Raw genomic sequence first — 18,831 nt, 5'->3', positions numbered from 1 at the left:
TATGGTCTCTACCAAGCATTGAGAAATTATGAGCGTCACCCAGAAATATTTTAATCTTTTTTTTTTAAAAAAAAAAAAAGTCACAGGTTTAGCAATGCTATAATACATCTTCTGATTTCTGATTTTTTCTAGTTGCTCTTGCTTCACGTTTTCAAGCTTTTGTCATTCCCTCTCTCCCTTTTTAAGAAAAATCAGAATTAAGATGTTATGGTCCTGGCTCTGGTGCATTGACTTCAGCGAGACTTGGAAGGAACCCAGGAGGGAGAGATCTCCAGAGCTGTTTTGCTCCCATTAAGGGACCAAAATATGAGGCCGGGTCACTCAAAGAGCTCGTGCTGGATACCGAGTTCTTTTAACAAGCAGACCACACCTCTGTTAACTTGGTTATTCCCTTCCCTGCTCTTTGGAGGCACCCTCAGAGCCCACACTGCTTTTTAACCCCTCGCTGGTTAAGCAACACAGGCCTGGAGCTGCAAAGAATGCCAGTAAGCACGAGCAAACCAAAGCGGCTGGCTAATTTTCTTCTGTAAAGAAAACTATGTGTTTATGTCTGCTATTTGTTTCCAAAAGAAAAACAGTTCATAAGCGACAGACAGGCCGTATCTTCTGTGCGAAATGCTCAAAAGCAAGCAGGGATTGTATTGGCCACACACAAAACAGCACCTCTGCGTTAGAAATTTCCCTTCCCTAAATTTGGCCAATTGTGTGGGTGTTGAAAACTCAGCCAGAAGCCGTGTTTCTTGGAGTCGAGAAGGGAGTGAACACAAAGCAGCAGAAAGGGAAAAGAACAGCAGGTGAAATGAGCGCCTTGTAGGAGTCCTCCTCTCATTACCGCAACAATGATTTGGCTTGTGCAGTTCTGCTTTTGGGCCTTTTCCCTCCTTGGAGACAGAACACTTAATGATAAAATACCCCCTTTGTTAAAGCAGAACTAATATTTAACAGCTGCAAAGCAACCCGTTCGCACTGGAGTTAGCTTCCTCAGCCGGGAAGGAAGGGGGAAAATGTCAAGGGCACAGCAGGCGCTGCGGGTGCCTCCCAGCCTGCGCGTGATTGCGGCTGAGGGGAGGTTTATCGATCGCTTGTGCCCAGGTCTGTGGGCAGACTGCACATCCAGCACTACACGTGTGTGCATGGCTCTACGGCACGTACAAATCATGGTACATGGCACGTACAAGTCATGGCTAGGAGCACATGGGCTCCTGAGAGGTAGGGCCTAGGCCCTCCCCTCACCGAGCAGTCCTGGAGGTGGGGCAGGTGTGTCCGCAAGGCCTGCTATACATAAGTGGTACATATCCTAACGTAGACATACATTATTACCCGCTTTAATATGTCATTACATGAACTCACAAGTGGCTGCAGTCACCCCAGGAGTACATGGCCCTGCTCACAGCCAGAGAAGACTCCATGCTTTTGCTTCCCGTTGTGAAGAAGCTGGGAGTTGTCAGTGGCTAAAAGCGTGCCAGCTGCAGTCTGCCCAGCCTTCTGACGCCTTGGTAGACAGACCACTCACAGGCAAACCTCTCTGCACGGAGTGAACATCCTGGGGTCCCAGCTCAGCCCCGTGTGCGAGTTGTAGGCCTTGGGGTGTGTGCCCTGCAGGAGAACAGAGCGAGCAGCATAGAGCATAGATTGATGAGCCAACAGAGGAAAGGAAAATTGAAGCTCTTCCTACAGAAATATGACAAAACACGGAAAAAATTCAAGCAGAAAAGCCACTATAGTTCTGCGTTCCGTAAGAATTTTGTGGGCAGAGAAAGTGAACTTCTGGCACTAATGGACTTTTCTGAATCGACTCTGGTGGGCCTGCGCTGGAGCGCTCAGCACAGGGATTTCACAGACTGAGGCTCTTTGGAGGCTGGGTTACTGTTCTCAGTAAGGGTCTGCATGCAGTGCTAAAACCTCTGTGCTGAAGAGGAGAGGAAAACTTCCTTTACCTCCCCAGACCTGTGCTTGCAGGCCCAACTGTCTCCTTCAGATTCTCGCTGTTTTTGGTGCTTTCAGGTACCTGCATCATCTGAGATCAGCCCCTCTCCACTTCTTTCTTAACCCCCTCCCAGCCAGCACAGCCCCGTGCGTCCCAGCAGAGTTACTGTGCTGTCCGCTGGTGTAGGGAATGGCAGAATTTGGCCTGTCTGGTTGCTGACGATACTTTCCTAGTACCTAAGTAATTACAATAGCTCTGCATTGCTGTCAGACATAATATTGGCCCAGTTCTCCTCCTCCTCTGGGATTCCAGGAGCATATCCACGGGTTCCAGATCCATTCTGCATTCCGGCCAAAGCCTGGCGAGTGCAGCGTGTGTATCACACCGATTACCGCTATAGCATGAGTAATCTGGGGAGGAGGGAGGTGAGGGAGCAGAAAAAGAAAGCTTCTCCAAATCCTTCAGCTCTTCACTTGGACACCGTGAATGAGATATTTAAATACGTTGCCGTGGAAACAATCAAAGAAGGGGGTCTTTGTGTGTGTGTGTGTGTGTGTGTTTTAGTAATCCCAAAGGGGGTGTTTAATTGGAATCAACCACAGCTTTTTAACTGTGTTTTAAATTGGAGAGAAATAAAAAGAAGAAGCTGCCAGAAAAGGAACATTAAATAAAGGGGGGGAAAAAAAGCCCACATGAAACAAGATGGGGGGAGAAAGGGAAATCAAAAGAATAAATTTACTGTAACTGGCAAAGGATTCATTAGGGTTACAACAAAGCTCAGTTCAATTTCCCTCCTATTGACATTAACGAGTTTGATGTAGGTCTAGCCTGAAAGGCAGCAAGAACATCTTTCTCTCTCTCCCCCTCTGCCTGGTCCCAGGGGACCGAGCAGCTGTCTGTAAATTGCTCCACACAGGGGAATAAGGTTTCTTTTCTCCCCTCCTCGCATTTTTCTTTGTCCGATCGCACCCGCTCGGAGCGGCGCCCTAGGAGCCTGCCTCGCCACTTGCACTCGTTGCAGCATCTCCTCCCTCCTGGACTCTGACATGGACGTGCCATTTTACTGCTGATGGATCCGAGAGGTTATTTATTGCTATCCCCCAGCTTGAATGCATTGGGCTATTACCATGGTTATTTTTGGTTCCAGCAACAGCCCCTCTGGGCTTGTAATTAACTATTATTATGGTTAGTACTGGGGTTACTATTTCAGCTAAAGGACATTGTTAGTACAAGAGCAACCTCACTGTGAGTAAACCTATGCTCAAAATTTGGGAGATTTTTACGCGTTGAAAAGGCTGATCCTGAACTAAGGGCAGTGGCAGAGGAAGCCTAACAGTTTCAAGAGAAAACGTGATAGGGTATGAATGAGATCTTATCTCAGAGAGCTGAACTTCATGGTCCAGAAGGTCTTTTCCAATCTCTGGCTCCTATGTTTTATGCTTCTTGTATTAAAACAAGATGTCAGAGGGTCAGAATTACAATGCACTGTGTATTCACTCATTCACACACAGAATAGGAGCCGGTTCCTGACCCTTGTGTAAAAAGACAAGATTACATTTGAGATGAATTCTGCGTGGCCGGAGGTGCCGGTACTTGCACGCCGAGGAGGGGGCACTGATTCCAGGTGCCAGGATCAGGCTCTGCTGCCCTGCTGCAGAGAGACAGCACAAAATTAGCACAGGAGACAGTCACCGGGAGGAGCCCAGAGGCACAGCGTGAGGAAGGGACGTATTCAAGGTCCAGTTTTACTGTTATTTTTAGATAGAGCATATTTTGCCACTCTCTAGAGAGGAAATGGGAGACTGCTGCTTGGTCCTGCTGCCTTTTGGAAGGACTTGGAGCTGACGTGACAGAAGAGGTTACACGTTTTTGTCATTATTAATAATCACTACTGCGCTCATCAGCGTGGTTGTTGGAAACTGGGAATGCCCGGGGAGGTGAGGAAATCAGAGCCTGGGCAGGACCAAACAAGCTCAGCCTCAGCCGTGCGTAACCTCGCTGTTACTCCGAGAGGTCTGTGAGAAGAGGCCGTGGTTGAGATGGAGCACCCGGTGCTCGGTGCCATCCCAAAAAAAGCCGTCTGCTTGGAGACCCTGGCACGCTGTCAGGAGCAGCTTTACCTCACAGACTAGAAATTAGGGCATGCTGAGCTCCCATCAGCTGAAATAATTCTGTTTTGGCAATATTCTCCCTTCCAGCTTGGCCATTCCTTGGCTAGATCTTCCAGTTTTCAACCACGGCAGTCCCAAGCCCTAGCTCAGGTGCAGAAACCTCCGCTCGCTTCTCCTTCCTTTTTGCCATAAACCAAACTCCTTCTGCGAGCTTTCCCCCTCTCTCCCCGACTCTTTGCAACTGGCACCTTCCTTGAAGAAGAGCAGCAAGAACGAAAATGTATAGCCGTAATAGATTTTCCCCACCGGAGTGTACGTTAAATTTAAGGCTTTGCTCTGGACACTGAATGGTTGGTCATTAACGCACTTCGAATCAGCAGCATAAAACAATCCTCATAAGTGCTCCCGTGAAAAATGGTGGCACAGATCAGAAGTGATCAGAATGCAGACGGGAGCTGCAGCTCTGGGCGTAAAAATGATTAATGAAAAATCCCCGGCATCCTTTCTTCTCTTTGCAAGGGAGGAAGCGAGCGAGCTTGACAAGAACAACGGCTCCTCGTGTGAGGAGGATAATAGCAGGAATGATATGTCTCCAGGAGATTCCCAAGGCCTTGCGCGCACATAATAAATTGCCCTTGTCACTTTTGGGAAACTTATGAAGAAAGATCGCCAAAGCCAGCGGAGGCAATGAGGGAAAAGAACAAAAGACTCAACCCCAAAGAGCCCGGCCTTGCCTGGGAGGCGCACCGGCTCCGCTCACCCCTCGCCTCCGTTTGCTCAGCAAAGTGTTTCTGAAGTGAACAGAAGGAGTTGGGTCCCTGGGCTCATAAAGTATCTGTCAGCGTGTGACAGCAGTAAAGCCAAGGCAGGGGCTGCGGGATGCAAAGCTGTGCATCTTAAACCCTGTTCGAGAGAGCAGGGGAGCTGCTGGCAGGCCCCCGGTGCTGCCGGGCGGGCGCTTGCAGCCAGGGGCCCAGGAGACTGCCCGGGACGTCCTGGTAGGTGAGGGCTCTGGCTTCAGAGAGCTTCCTTTCTTCCCAATTCCTGTCATATTCCGTACATGAATGGTGTAAATCACTTGTTCTCTTCATGCCTCAGTTCCCTTCAAACAGAAGTGCTCCGTTCCTGCTCTCTCCTGGCTACTTAGGCTGAAATTCTGCGGGGCGGGCACCATGTCCCACCGCCCACATGTACTGCACAGGAGCCCCTTGCCATACATACGCAGCCAGGCCCTATGATACCGAGCTGGTCTCCCTGTCAGGCACACGGTATCATGCCACAGAGCCGTGCAGACGGAGCTTTGTTCCTGTGAGTTTGCAAAAACCCGCTGGTGAGGCGCAGAGGGATTCAAAGGCGGGGGTCACGCCGGGAAATCTGCTTTAATTTCCTGCTCTGCCTCCAGCTTCCGTGTGCCATCGTAAATCACTGAAAGCAAGAAACATGAAGATAGATCGGCTTTGCAATGCTCAACTGGTGCTGCCCAAAGCACACGGGGACTATCTAACAGAGTGCAATCAACATATCTCCAGGCTGCTATTTGGGCATATGCAGGAAAGGCAATTTAGCAGAGCAGGGGTCCTTTAGGCAGCGGCTCAGAAGTGAGATAGTTTCCCTTTGTGAGTCATCTGGCAAGACTTAGGACCCTGCAAGTGATCTTTGTGGATTTTTCCCGTAGTGGCTCAGTGGCATGATCTCTGTATTTTAATAACGGGGATGGCAGCGCTTGCTGTTAGCCCTCTTTCCCGTGGGCATTCATTTGAACACCTGCTGCAGGTGGCTCGTCCTTCCTTGCTACAGCACCACCGGCCTCAGCTGTGAGGATATTTCCATCAGTGCCTGCCAGGTGCATGGAGAAGATAAAGGCAGGTCCTGCATTAATGGCTGCTCTTGGGATTCCTGTTGTAGCTCCAGGACTGGCTGCGAAGGGAGGGCTGGATGGCAGCAGGTAAAAGCACCCCTTGGCAGAGCAGGATGGCCACGGTCAAGCAGATGCCCCCAATTCTGCTTTGTGTTGTTCCTCTGAGAAAAATGGAGGGGAGTGTTTTTTGCTCGAGCACCAGGTCTGTGTGGAGAGATAACAGCCTGCTGCGGCCAGGTTAGCACTGTTGTTAGTGCAAAGCACGTTGTGGAGGTGGAGGAAGAGCTTTGTTGCACCCCCTGCCCCTGGGTAGCATAAACCAGGCAGGAGGCACTGCGCAGTGCTGACTGCCCTCGCCAGGACGGCTTCACCTGGCCACGCTTGTTTACCTGCTGTCATATCCTATTCATCCCGGCACTTTATGGGGGGCAGCCTCTGCCCTCTGCTCCCAGGCTCAGCCAAGTTCTTTCAAGGTATTTGCCTTCCTGTGAGCATGCAGGAATATAGGCGGCCAGGAGCAGGGTCATTTATTTGGCCTTTCATGCTTCAGCATGATGGATGAGGATGCTGATAAATAGCTGCCTGCACGAGAAGGACTATTTTTGGTCCTTAGTTCTCATATGTGGCTGTGTAAATTGTCTTCCTGCTCACCTGCCTCATGAACAGCTGTTAAAGACCTCCGGATCTCTGAATGCCGAGCCCAGGGTTAAAGCTGTGCCTTAGGATGGGAGCTGAGGGTTTCCTGCTCCCTTACTGTAAATAAAAGCGAGTTTTTTTCCCTGCCTACAGTCAGCTCCTTCCCGTGGGGCGGGGACTCCGGGGGAGCACCGCAAATGCCCTTGGGGGAGCGTCAGGGCTTCATATTCCGGCTGCATCAAATCCTCGGGGATTTCACGGCCTGTTAAGTGCCTGATCCCTTGGCGCTTCCCAGCTCCCGAGGCACCCTGCTCCTGAGGGACCCAGAGCTGTGGAAGCACCAGGCCCAGGGATCACAGCTGCGTATCCCCCAGGAGAAAGGCAGAGGGGGAAAAAACAGGGAAAAATCAGTTAGAGAAAAAATTGGAAAAGGAAAGCGCTGGCATAGGAGTGGTGTGCAGGAGGCTCAGTTTCAGGGCTGATTTTCCTTCAGCTCCCTGCATGACTTTGCAGTAGTCAGTGTGCAGAAATATGTGCTTTAATTTTCTCTCCTGTTTCTAAGCATATTTTCCTTTATTTTCTGTCTTGTCTAAGCAAGACAGAACTCAGGATAGATTTAGATACCTGCATTCTGTGACCGTACGTTTCCTAGTGCCATGGGACGCTGATTTCATTTGGATTTCTAATTTGTTTCACAATACTGTGGAATAATTAGAATTATTAAAGCTAAAATGTTCTTTGCTGCCTGTTTGCACTAGGCAAAGCAGCTCAGACTGTCACGTCTTTGGGGAGGGGAGAGGAGGAGGTTTGTTTTTTTTACTGCCTCACAATCTTTTGTCCTTCACGACCTTTACTTCTTTTGCTAAAATTAACATTTCTGCTAAAGACAGAGGTGGGAAATTGGTCCCTCTTCCCACTGCACCAAACATTCCTGCCGAGGAAATGTTATTCCTTTCATAGCCGTGCTACGTGGCATATCGGTTGATGTGATCTGCCCTTTCTCGGGCTAAATCATCGTCTCTAATGTTTTTCTTCTTTCATTATTACTCTCCTCTCCTTGAAACACGAGTACTTTCTGTGTTGACTGTAACATTACTGTCTCTGCTGGTAGCAGATGGAAAGCCGAGCTGGAGGTACAAGTCATGTTACCATAAGAGCCAGCAGCAAAATGTAATGGTTTCTAATGTAACCCTTCAAGTCATTGACAGAGCAGTTTCTCATTTTTTTAAGAAAAAAAAACAACAACCCTGAGGCACAACTAAGTGTGCTGGTAAAATCCTGTCTTTAGTTGTTGGGAGTTTTACAACTGGCATTGATGGAACTGGGAATTTTTAGCACTTCTATTGGAGGAAATCAATCACACGAGAGCTTTCCTGGGGATAGGCAGGAAAGGATTTCCATACTACAAAATCAAGCAGCAACGTTTTCAAAAGGAAGACTACTTCTGATAATCTAATTTGAAACATCAGTTCGTTGTCTAATCAGCTGAAGCAAATCAGGCCCAAGTCATCTTGAGTGCATGCAATGAAAATAAGAATTTCCGTTTACTGGGGAGACCCGTTGTGCCTGTGTTTGTTCCAAGAAAACAATTAAGAAATGACAAAACGCTTTTTTGCAGTTTGTTAATTTCAAATGTTCATTTTGGGTTGACCCAACGTATTTTTCACCCCCCCCCCCCCCCAGCTGATGTTTTTCATTTGACAATGAGCTGAAGTTCCTGGGTGGGTATGAAGCTCTCTTGGGCTACAGCGGCATCGCGCATGGTAACTTGGGTGAGGCTTCTGCAAGCTTTCCAGAGTGGAACACCGCCGCTGGGGCTGTTCTTCCCCAGCTCAGAGCTCTTCCCTCCCTCGCTTCCCAGTCCTGTACCGCCAGCTACTGTTAGAGCAAACCCCGAACTCGGGAGGCAAGAGAGGAGCTGATTTTAAATCCTTTCATTTGCAAATTCAGTGCCGTGTCATTGGTACATCTTCTGGAGCCCTATAGCCAGCATGGGATTTGGAAAGCTCTCTGTATTAGCTCGTCCAGCTCCCCGAGCCTCCTCATTCCCTATTCAGAGCTGCGGTGAGCCTTTGTGCTCCCAACGCCCAGCAGCCGCCGTTGCATCTCCGTTCATCGACAAAGAGAAACCTTATCTTCTGATGGACACATACAGCACGGTCTGTGTGACATTTAAATCTCCCTTTGTCGCCAGCTCAGATATTTGTGCTGTTAAAAGAAGACCGTACAGCCGGGTGATTTCATTACTGCAAATGTTATTACAGTGAAAGCCTGTTTGAGACGTAATGTCACTGAAGGGAAAATATGATCTAGCAGCGAGTGTGGCCTGCTAACGGGTGCTGGGATTCATCACAGGCTGAAAGAAACCTCTCCAACATCAGACCTGTTAATGGAACAGCTTTTTTCTTCATCAAATCAAACCAGCCACTTCCTCAAAGCCCTAAGGCTAGGAATTAAAAAGAAGATTGAAAGGAATTAGGCACCCAACTCTCGCTGACTTTCTATTTGAGCTCCTAAGCTCTTCTCCCTGCTTTAGAAATCGTCGCTGGGCTGTTGGGGTGCTTAGTGCCACAGACACAGTGAATAGAAACTCATTGTGTTAACAGTAGCTGCAGACCTCAGAAAGACACCGCTGCCGCATGTCGTGCTCACAGCGATTAGTTCTTGCTCCAAGAACACCGAAGGGGGGAAATAATCACAGACGGGTCCTGGCCTCCCTGAAGTCAGCGTGAATTTGTCAGGGACCTGCCCCCAGCTTCTACCCCGATGCAGATATAATTCCTTTTTTTTCTCCAGAGCAGATTTCCCAAAGGCTTCGGGATTTGCAAGAGCAAGATTGGAGCTCCTGGAGGCAGAGGTGGCGCAGTCAGGTCTGCAGCTCCGGGAGCGCACAGCTCGAGGCACGCGGTGCAGAGGTGATGTTGGTTACAGAGCGCGGCCGTCCCAGCCCACCGTGCTCTGCTCCCAGCCCAGCGCCTTCGAGGTGCAGGTTTCCAGTGCCGATTGGCTCTATTTTGAAGATCTCTTTGCTATGCAAGATAGATGTGACCTTCATCTTGAAAGATTAGCCTTTAGAAAGTGCGAACAGCTCAGGCTCTTTGCTAATGGGGATCGTGGCTGTCTCAGCTGTGGGTAGTTCTTTCCCATCTGACATCCTTCCGAGCATTTAAACACAACGAGGATCAGGTCAACAGCAAACCTCCCACCAGCTTTAAGAAGGTTTGGACTGTGCCCTAGCCTGCTCTCCTAACAAGATGTGACAAGCTGAAGTGAGCAGTTAGACAGAAAGCATCAGGATTTCACAGCAGACTTTGCCAGCAACTTGCTGGGCTTTTTCGGCTGTTTTTTTCTTACTGATTTTTTTCCCTCTGTATGCTATAGCAACTCAAATCTATCCCAGGCTGCTTCTGACATTAACAAGACAACGGATGACAGGCAAAATGCGTCCACGAGCAATTCAGAGTCTCCCTGCTAAGTAATCATAAACACTGCAAGTTTGCAACAAAGCCAGCAGCTGTCTCTCTCCCTCTGGACAAGCGCTGCTTCCTCGCAAATTGAGGCTCTGCAGGTTTTACAGCTGTCGGACAATGAGTCTGGTGCTGTTATTTCCTCTTCCTTTTTTTTTTCTCTTCCTTTTTCTTTCTTTTAATGGAAAATATCTCAGTGTTGCCAGAACTCAAGTGGCCCCCTCCAGCAGTGAATCGATACAGCCGAGTGACGAGGCTTTAACTCCTGTTCTCGCTGGCGCTGCCGGAATGGGCACCGAGGAGTTGTGTTACCTGCACATCCTCCGTTGCAAGGGTTTATTGCCTTTGATCACGTTTCTTACAGGGAAGCAGACGTCTGTTTCAGGGCTGGGAGAGGATTTTACAGTGCTCAAATGGTGTCCAAAAGGTTCTGAGACTGGGGAGGCTGGGGAGAGCCCCTGGGAAGGCTGTAACCTCGAGCTTCGCAATTTGCTTCCAGACTGCTGGAGCCCCAAAAGAAACCTTTACCCCTGCCCTAAATGCAGGCAAGAAGAGAGTGAAGGTTATTACTTTATTGCTTTGATCGAGAGTTGGTACTACTTTGGATGGACTGGCCACGTGACCTTAGAAGCCTTTTGTGGATAAATTTTCGGCGATTTTTTTGAGGCGGCCTGCAGCAGCCCCCACCTTTGCAGTGCTGCATCCATGCAGCTAGGGAAGAGCATGGTGGATTGACCTCCCACAGTTGGCAGTCGCTGGTCCTGAGCTGAGCACTCAGTCCCTCCAGGGCCATTTCAGTGCCAGGTGAATCACATATGTCCAAATTCAGTATGTTGCTGTAATGCAGCTCTGCCATCCTGCAGGACCCCTTTCAATAACGCCACCTTCCTACCCTGACCATTACTGTGAAGAGGCTTAATTTTCTGTGGTTATTCTGCAGCGCTCTCTGCCCTCTGTGCTCCCTCCGTCTGCCACCCTCCTCTGCAGCGGGTCTATCAAATGGCACGCGTTGGATGAAATACATATTCTTTCTGTTTATGATTGAGTATAATAAACTCTGGCTCCTCTGCCTTCCAGGTGGCTTTTGGACATGCAGCATTTAGTGCGTGAAGTGATTGATCTCTGATCTTTAAAATAGAGCTGCGAAGACCGTGGTGAATTTGCATGCATGTGGAGTATAAAGCCAGGAAATAGCAGCTCTGAAACTCTCTAACCCCTGCCCTTTATTTCCTTGGGCTGAGTTTTCCATGTTTGACAATGCGCGTGGTGGTGATTTATGTATAACCAGAGCAGCCTCCAGTGGTTGGAGCTGTGAACTTTTCCAAGCTGCCCTTTATTGTAGCTCGCTTGCGGGTTTTGCAGAACCCCAACCCCGATTCCTCCCTGCTCCGAGCTCTGGCTTGGTGAGACGGGGACAGCTGGGAGCAGCGGGTGCCCTGCTTGTTCTGCTGGGAGCCGATTCCCCTCCTAATGGAGCTGAAAACAGCTGCTCTGTCCTCGCTGCTGCAGGCCTGCTGCACGCAGCAGTTTTTGATGCTAGCTGAGACACGGGGACGAGGTGGCTGCCTGTGCCAGCATCCCACCCCTGTAGTAACAGCAGCACCCCACAGCAAGCAAGTCTGCCGGCTAGGGGATGTGGGAAATCCATGCTGGTGCTATCCTTAAACTGTCCAGCCCTACGGCAGTCTGTGGTGGTGCCCGTGGCTGGGGAGAGCTGGCCCTTACCTCTCCTGGGTGCCCACTGCTGTGCTTTAGCTGCCCAGGACCAATGGCCCTGCTCAGTCAGGGGGCTCAGCATCACGGGGTGATAAAGCTCAGAGGAGAGCGGGGTTGCAGGACGTCTTTGGAGCTGGTCCTGGAGCTGGATACTTCCCGGGGGAGCAGCTTTGAGAGTCACCGCAGGTGGGAGAGAGGTTTCAACCCCCCAGCGGTGTTTGTGCCCCCCTCCGAGCCTGTGGACCCGTTGCAGTGCTTCGGGTCGCCTCCTGCCTCCAAGGACAGGTGCTTCGGAAGGGACACACTGAGCTGAGAAATGCTATCAGGGAGCAAGGAGCGAGTCAGTCTCTGCTACAACACCGATGTTTATGGAAAACAAGGAGAGGAGGCGAGTCAGGGAGGTCAGTTGTGTGTCTGAGAAACTTCCCTTACGAAAAGACAGATTGCTGACACTTTTCCTTGCTGCAGCTGCCCAGGCATTCCAAAGCGTCTGAGATTTCATTATCTAAGAAGCAGTCACTGGCTTTGCTGGGGACTTCTGGCTGCTTTACAAAGCAATTCCAGTATTATTATTGGAGTAAAAACATACCAACTACTAACCCTCTGTTTAAATGGCCAGTAAGTTCCCTGCGGGCAACTCTCTGCCAAAACATTTATCCGTCTAATTTTATTTCGTGTTGGTTTTTTTCTTACTCAGATTTAACCTTTTGTGATGAGGGTTGTAGGCACTTCTGTGTAGAAGCGTGTTTTTCGGACTACTGGGACTGCAATTCCTTGGTGTGTGTGGTTAAGGGACGTGGAGCCAGTCCCCCTGGGGTGCTCGTGCGGCACAGCCACTTGGTGTAGGGGGCGTTTGGGACGGAGGCAGCTGGAGCCTGGGTTCCCTGAGAATCGGGTGAGTGGGGTGGGCAGGAGGGGCGTGGGGGCAGCCTGGACCTGCCGCTCTCACAGGTCTGTTCGCTTTGTGTGCGGGGCTCTCCTGGGACTTGTTAGCACTGGGTGAATATTTCGGAAGGTGCAAAAGGACTGGAACAGACCGAGTCCCTCATGCCTGGCACCCTGCTCCTACAGCAGCCAGGAGTTAATGTTTGGCAAAAGTGCAGGGTATATCCCAAATGCCTTCCCCAAGCACATCCTCCAGCTTCTGGGCTGTTGTGGATTCCAAAACTTCACAGTGAAGGCTGAGATCAGTCCTCCAGGTGTGTCCAAAGTCCTTACAAGCCTGCACATGCTGTCAGCTCACTGCACTGCCCTAACACTGTCCTTTCATTTAGCACCATGGGGAAAAAACGCCCGGGTCTGTGATGTGCCCGAAGTCATGAGCCCCTCTGAGGCTGCGCTCCCAGGACCTGCGCAGTCCCTGCTGGCTGTGGAAATGCCCAGCTAAACCTCCCCATGTCTGTACCCGGTATACGGGACAGGACAGGTTGCTGGTGATGCTGAGTTCGTGCCCAAAGCTTCTGAGGTTGCATCCTGAGACGATTACAAGTTCAGCTGAAAACAAAACAGAAAATGTTCCTGTTTAATTGAATAAGAGGGAGGCAGGGAACACCATAAACCTTAGGATGTGTTGTTTGGCCTGGAACAGCGTGTTTCGACTCTTCCTCAGATTGTTTTTCCCACCACACTCCTGCTTTCTGATTTGAGTCAAACTTTTAAATTGAACGCCAGCACTTCTAAGGGGATGGAGAATATTCTGCCTGGAAAATGCTTAAGCGAAATATTGCAGCGCTTCTGAAATGAATGGTGTCATTTAGAAAATGTCAAAACAAAAAGCTTCCATTTCTTGATTTTTTTTTCCAGGGAAAAAAAAGGTATTCCCTGACTTTGCCATGAATTTGTAAATAGATACCACATATCTCCACCCCCAGGCTTATTTTCTTAGCAAACGAAGAAAATGTCACCAAGCCCTGGCTCTGCCAAACTGACCCTAAGCGAGGGGTTTGGACAGGGTCAATTATAAAAAAGAAATGAAAGAGCATCCTCTAGAGACAGCGACAGAGTTACGCTGTAGGTAACCATGTCATCAGCACCACTTTATCGGCTTTTTCTTCTCTCCTTCTCTGCATGCCTGTGGCTCTTGGTTTGCTGGAGGAGGAGTGAAAGCAAAGCTGGCAGCGGTATTTTGGTGTGTTGTTGTTGCCGCTGTTTTCGTCTGCATAGTAATGGGCATCTGCGTGTGTGCCTGTGCATGCCTGCATGCGATCTCTGACTCTGTGCCCGTCTCCCTCGTTCCTCCCTTAGCCATCCATGCACAGCATGATATAAACAAACCTGCCTCTGGACATGTCATGGCTTAAAATAGATGTTCATACATCAGCCTTTCTACAGCGGCGGCGGCAGCAGCAGGAAGACATGGCCGACTGGATCTGCCTGCCACCCTCGCTCTGAGCAGGGAAGCCTCAGCCCTCGCAAAGGTAGAGTGGGGGGGGGGGCGTCTCCTTCCTCCCCGTGTCTGTCTGTCTGTCTCCGTGAGCGTGCGGGGCTGAGCAGCCTGTGCTCGCTCGGCGATGCCTCTTCGGAGCTCGCTCTGCACCCAGGCAGCCTCTGGCTGGTTCTCCCCTCCCTCTGAGCACTGCACGGCTGCCAGAGGGGCTCCGGGGACAGCCAGGAGCCTGCTTGGGAGAGTGGGGAGCCGGCTCCCCCCCGGGCTTGGCACCCGCAGGGGGGCTGCAGGTGGTGTTTGGGAGGGGTTGGGGTGCCAGGAGCGCTGGGGGGTCTGTTTGGAGGACATGGACGGGGGCAGTTTCTCTTCCCCTGCAGCACCTGGGGGGGCTGGCGTGGTGGTGTGCTGGGGGGGGGATGCTGGAGGCCAGCTTTGGGCCTGAGGTTTCATGAGCTACATCCCATGATCGGTGCGGGCTGCTGTTTTACCAGCCAGCTGTAGCAATACGAGGGTCTGTCTGGCTCTTTACAGCCTCGTACTGGGGGTGTGGTGGTTTTTCAGACCCCTCTGCTGCTTGTTCCCTAATGCTGCCCGGGGCTGGTGGCGCGTGGCTGTGCTGCAGCCAAGGTCACCCAAGGTTTAAGGGCCCGGCACGCGGCCGTGCCAAATGCCGCCTGGACAAGGTGGGCTTTGCCAAGTCGGAATGCCCAGCGAGAAGGAGTCCAAAATTCGTCAGGCAGGGGAGGTGGCCCGTGCTCTGTCCTGGGGGCGAGCAGCCTGGGCAGCACCCCAGGGTGCCAGGCAGGGTCTGAGCTGCTCCCCCCGCAGAACAGGGGAGAGAGGGAGACGTGCAGCGTCTCTGGTCTCCCCCCGAGCTGCCTCATGCCCTTGCAATGTTTTCCTCCTCCGTGCATTGCCAGGAAATGGCCGGAGGCTTCTTCCTTCTGCGCCGTTGGCTGCTGGCCGGCGCCTTGGGCGAGATGTCAGAGCAGGCAGGCTGAGCTGAGCCAGCCCGGCCGGCCCAAGGGTGCCAGCGCTGGGTGGCTGCGGTGGGATGCGTTTTGGACACCTCCCAGCCCCTCCAGGGCAGGAAGGGAAACGATCTCCTCGTGTCGGGGGGCTCTGCAAGCCAGTGGGGCAGCAAGGGAGCAAAACCAGGGGGCTCTGCCTACCGCCTGGCCGCAGGGACTGTCACTGCTCCGAGGCTGGCCAGGGAGGTTTCCTGACAAGTATCGGCATCATCTAAAGGGCTGAGAGCAGAGCCGTGTCCCAGAGGATGGGCTCTGCAAAACGGGCTTTCGCATCCCCTGAAATTAACTCTTTCCCACCCCAAACCTGTCCTGGGTGTTCAAATGCAGCAGCAGGACTGCTGTGCTCGGAGGGGTTAACGCTGCCTCTCCCTCCCCGCAGGCTTTTGTGCCTGGTCCGCAGGAGTCTGGGCCCCAGCCAGACCCTGCGTGGTGCCATATGGAATCCTCCACCTGTTTGGGGTTTTTCCTCCCCGATCCTGGTGGCTTGCCCAGAGCTGGCCGCCTTTCACTGCTTCTGATCACAGGTTGGCAGCGTCAGTTCTCGAGCTGGCATCGTCCCGCTGGCAGGCAAAGCCCCCGAGCCAGCTCAGAAGGAAGGTGGTCCTGTACAGAGCACCTCTTGCCAATATGGCCTCAACCCAACTCATGGGGCTGGAGCAAAACCTCAGCCCGTGGAGACTCAGCAATCTGGCTGCCTCTCCAGCTTCCCTCCCCAGCCCTGGCACCGTAAGCTGCTCCCCGGCAGCATTGCTTCTTGGAAGGGAGCACAGGTGAGCGTGTCTCACAGCGGGAGCCGCTGGGAAGCTGGCTCGACACAGCCCTCTCGCCAGGAAGGTCAGGCTTGGCTGCTTCGGGCCAGCATTTCTACAAAAGGGCTGGAGCGAGAGGTCCCCGGCTCTTCTAACGGCACCTCCTCTGCTTCTGTAACAGGACCGTGGGTGGCAGCAGCAGCAGAAGAGACCTCCCGGCCCCCCTCCGGCCTTCACGAACCCACAGGTATGCCTTGTGGGTCTCGGCAGCTCCCATGGCTTTCCTGTCCAGGTTCTCCAGGAACGGCACCAGGTCGCCGAGCCGGGGCTCGCGGGAGGAGCGCAACAACCACCCCATCCTCAGCGTCTTCGAGCTGGAAAGGCTGCTGTACACGGGGAAGACAGCCTGCAACCACGCCGATGAGGTCTGGCCAGGCCTCTACCTGGGCGATCAGTACGTATCGGAGGGGGACAGGAACTGGGGGGCTGAGGGGTATTTGAAATGCAGAGGTCTGGGAGAGGAAAGCTGGAAATGTGAGGGAGAGGAGGACACGATGGGTCGGAGGAGGAGGAAGGATGTGAGCACAGCTGTGCTGAGAGATTGGAGAGCTGCTGGGGGGGGCGGGTGGAGGTGGCGTGCCCAAGGAGTCTGTGACATTGACTTAAAATTCTGGAGTCTGAGTCTGGCATCTTTCCTTTCCCTCTGATGAAAATGTTTGACCAGGACAGCCCTTACACCGTCCTTGGGAAATCTTCTTTAATGTTGAACTTTTCTAAACTTGCACATCTCTGCTCTGTTCCTCCCTCCCTGCAGAGATATAGCAGCCAACCGCCGCGAGCTGGCCCACCTGCGCATCACCCACATCCTCAACGCCTCGCACAGCAAGTGGAGGGGGGGCGCTGAGTACTACGAGGGCACGGGCATCCGCTACCTGGGCATCGAGGCCCACGACTCTCCTTCCTTTGACATGAGCCCCTACTTCTACCCTGCAGCTGACTTCATCCACCAGGCGCTGAATGAAGGTCAGTGGTAAAGATTGGTGGGACGAAGCGGGGAGGGGAGAAGCTCCCTTTGGTGGGTGGAAAGCTGGATTAATGTCCTATTGCTAAGCATCCTAGAAAACAGGGATATTTCTAGACTGGTATGGTTATTTTCTACTCTAGGTTGCCTGCTCCAAAGAGGAGATGGGCAAGATTAGAGCACTGGCCCCATAGATTTCAGAGTATGACTAGTTCCTATTCAGACTGTTTTGGGAGATCCTAATGCACTGACACCCTTTGCCAAGAGGAGGACCTCAGTGCATCACAGCCCTATTAAACTTGGGGCCCTACATCTAACCCTGGAGGCTGCACACCTGCAGTGCCAGGATGCACCATGACAAATGGTTGGGTCCTCTTTTTTTTTTTTTAATTGGGATATTTGGTCTGCTGTGACACAGCCCCTGTGTTTCGCCCCCAGGAAGGATCCTTGTGCACTGTGCTGTCGGGGTGAGCAGGTCGGCCACCTTGGTCCTCGCCTACCTCATGATCCGCCACCACATGCCCCTTGTAGAAGCCATAAAGACGGTGAAGGACCACCGCGGTATCATCCCCAACCGGGGCTTCTTGCGCCAGCTGGTCGCCCTGGACAATGCCCTGAGGCTGAAGAGGAGTTCGTGATGGAGGACGAGCGGGGTTGTGCGGTGGGAGCAGCGTGTGTGCGGCGCCCACCTGCCCCCGGTGCCCGCTGTGTGGTAGGGGTAGGCCTTTCCTCCCAGTGCAGATGCTTGGCAGCTAATGGGTCCCGTGCAACCGGCCCTGGCCCCCCCCTCAGCTGAGGGGGTCCCCAGACATGCGAGCTATTCCTAGTGGTAAAGTCTAGGCCCTCAACCTGCAATCTCGGCACTTAGGTAGGCCTAACGTATCGCCTCCTTCCCAGCCTGCTCGCTCAGAGATGCCTCTGGAGGGACTCAGCCCCACGTTTCAGGTTACTCCCTACCCGATTCGGCTCCAGGAAGCCTTCAAGGGTTGGCTCTCCCACGTGGCAGATGCATTTGCCAAGCCGGTCCCGTCCCTCCCTCCCAGGAGACTGAAGCTGTGTGTGTTCCTCGTCTTGTTTCCCATTTGTTTTTGGTCTGCGTAGCAATGTGAATTAGCTCTGGTGTGTGGGCTCTGGCAAACAGGCCTTTTGTCGTAGTGTTTGGATGTCCCCCATGCCTAGTGTTAACCTGTGAAAATAAAGACAGCGCTAAGGAAGAAGTTCGGCCATCCCTTGTGTGCTTTGGGACAGGCTTTTTGTTCAGGCTGGGATCTGAGTTGGTGGAAAAGCCTTGCCCTGGGTGTTCCGGGCCGAGATGAGCCCAAATCCTCCCAGATCCTCGGGCCAAGACTTGTCAGCCCCCCCGGTGGCCAGTGCCCCTGCTGAGCCCCCCCACTCCTTTTTTCCAGCTGCGGGAACAGAAAGAGGAAGGGTGGGCTCCCGCTGGGAAGCAGAGCAGGGCTGGCGGTCACCAGGTCAGCATCCATCAGGAGGTGGCGATATTGGTCTCCCGAAGGCAGGCGGACACGGAGCTAGCCACCAGGCTCGCGGAAAGGCCGGCTGGCCACCAGGGCCTGCAAAAAGTGCCTTTGCACTTGCAGAGGGGCTGGATGGGCGAGCGAGAGCGGCCAGGGGCAACCATCTGTGGTGGCATCCTGCGTGTGTGCTGCCCCCGCTCCTGGGCTGCAGGCTGTGCGGTGCCCTGGGGGCTGCAGATCGCCTCCTGCCTGATTTTTGCAGCTCTGCTTTGTGCTCCTTGCTGCCGTGCAGCTCCCTTTGTGCAGCCTGCTGCCAGTCAGACCCGAATGCGGAGCGCGGCCGTTGGCTGACAAAGCTGGGATCAGGGAGGCTCTGGATGCAAAGAGTTTGTTTGGGGGATCAGCAAACTGAGCCAGGGAGTAAAATCACAGGCGTGCTGTGCCCTCCCCCGTG

The 18,831-nt window shown here is 52.5% G+C and overlaps 1 protein-coding gene across 5 annotated transcripts in view; it reads left to right on the top strand.

Annotated features, from left to right (window-relative positions):
- DUSP26 (dual specificity phosphatase 26) overlaps positions 1-18,116 on the top strand; it is a 67,098-nt gene extending 48,982 nt beyond the window's left edge. The window contains exons 1-5 of one of the 5 annotated variants that reach the window (XM_080568487.1): positions 5,846-5,983; positions 13,960-14,132; positions 16,063-16,335; positions 16,696-16,904; positions 17,341-18,116. In XM_080568487.1, the coding sequence (XP_080424613.1) occupies positions 16,157-16,335; positions 16,696-16,904; positions 17,341-17,540 (588 nt within the window). In that variant the 5' untranslated portion in view covers positions 5,846-5,983; positions 13,960-14,132; positions 16,063-16,156 and the 3' untranslated portion in view covers positions 17,541-18,116. Of the gene's footprint in view, positions 1-5,845; positions 5,984-13,706; positions 13,726-13,959; positions 14,133-16,062; positions 16,336-16,695; positions 16,905-17,340 lie in introns of those variants that run through there. The other 4 variants (XM_080568489.1, XM_080568488.1, XM_080568486.1 and 1 more) reach the window with 4 other exon arrangements.
- Positions 18,117-18,831: the final 715 nt, after the last annotated feature.

This window comes from Anser brachyrhynchus (genome assembly GCF_964034855.1).
Source record: "Anser brachyrhynchus genome assembly, chromosome: 26".
Lineage (NCBI taxonomy): Eukaryota > Metazoa > Chordata > Aves > Anseriformes > Anatidae > Anser > Anser brachyrhynchus.
Note: the sequence above shows the minus strand (reverse complement) of the source record. Positions and strands in the feature narration are given on the sequence as shown.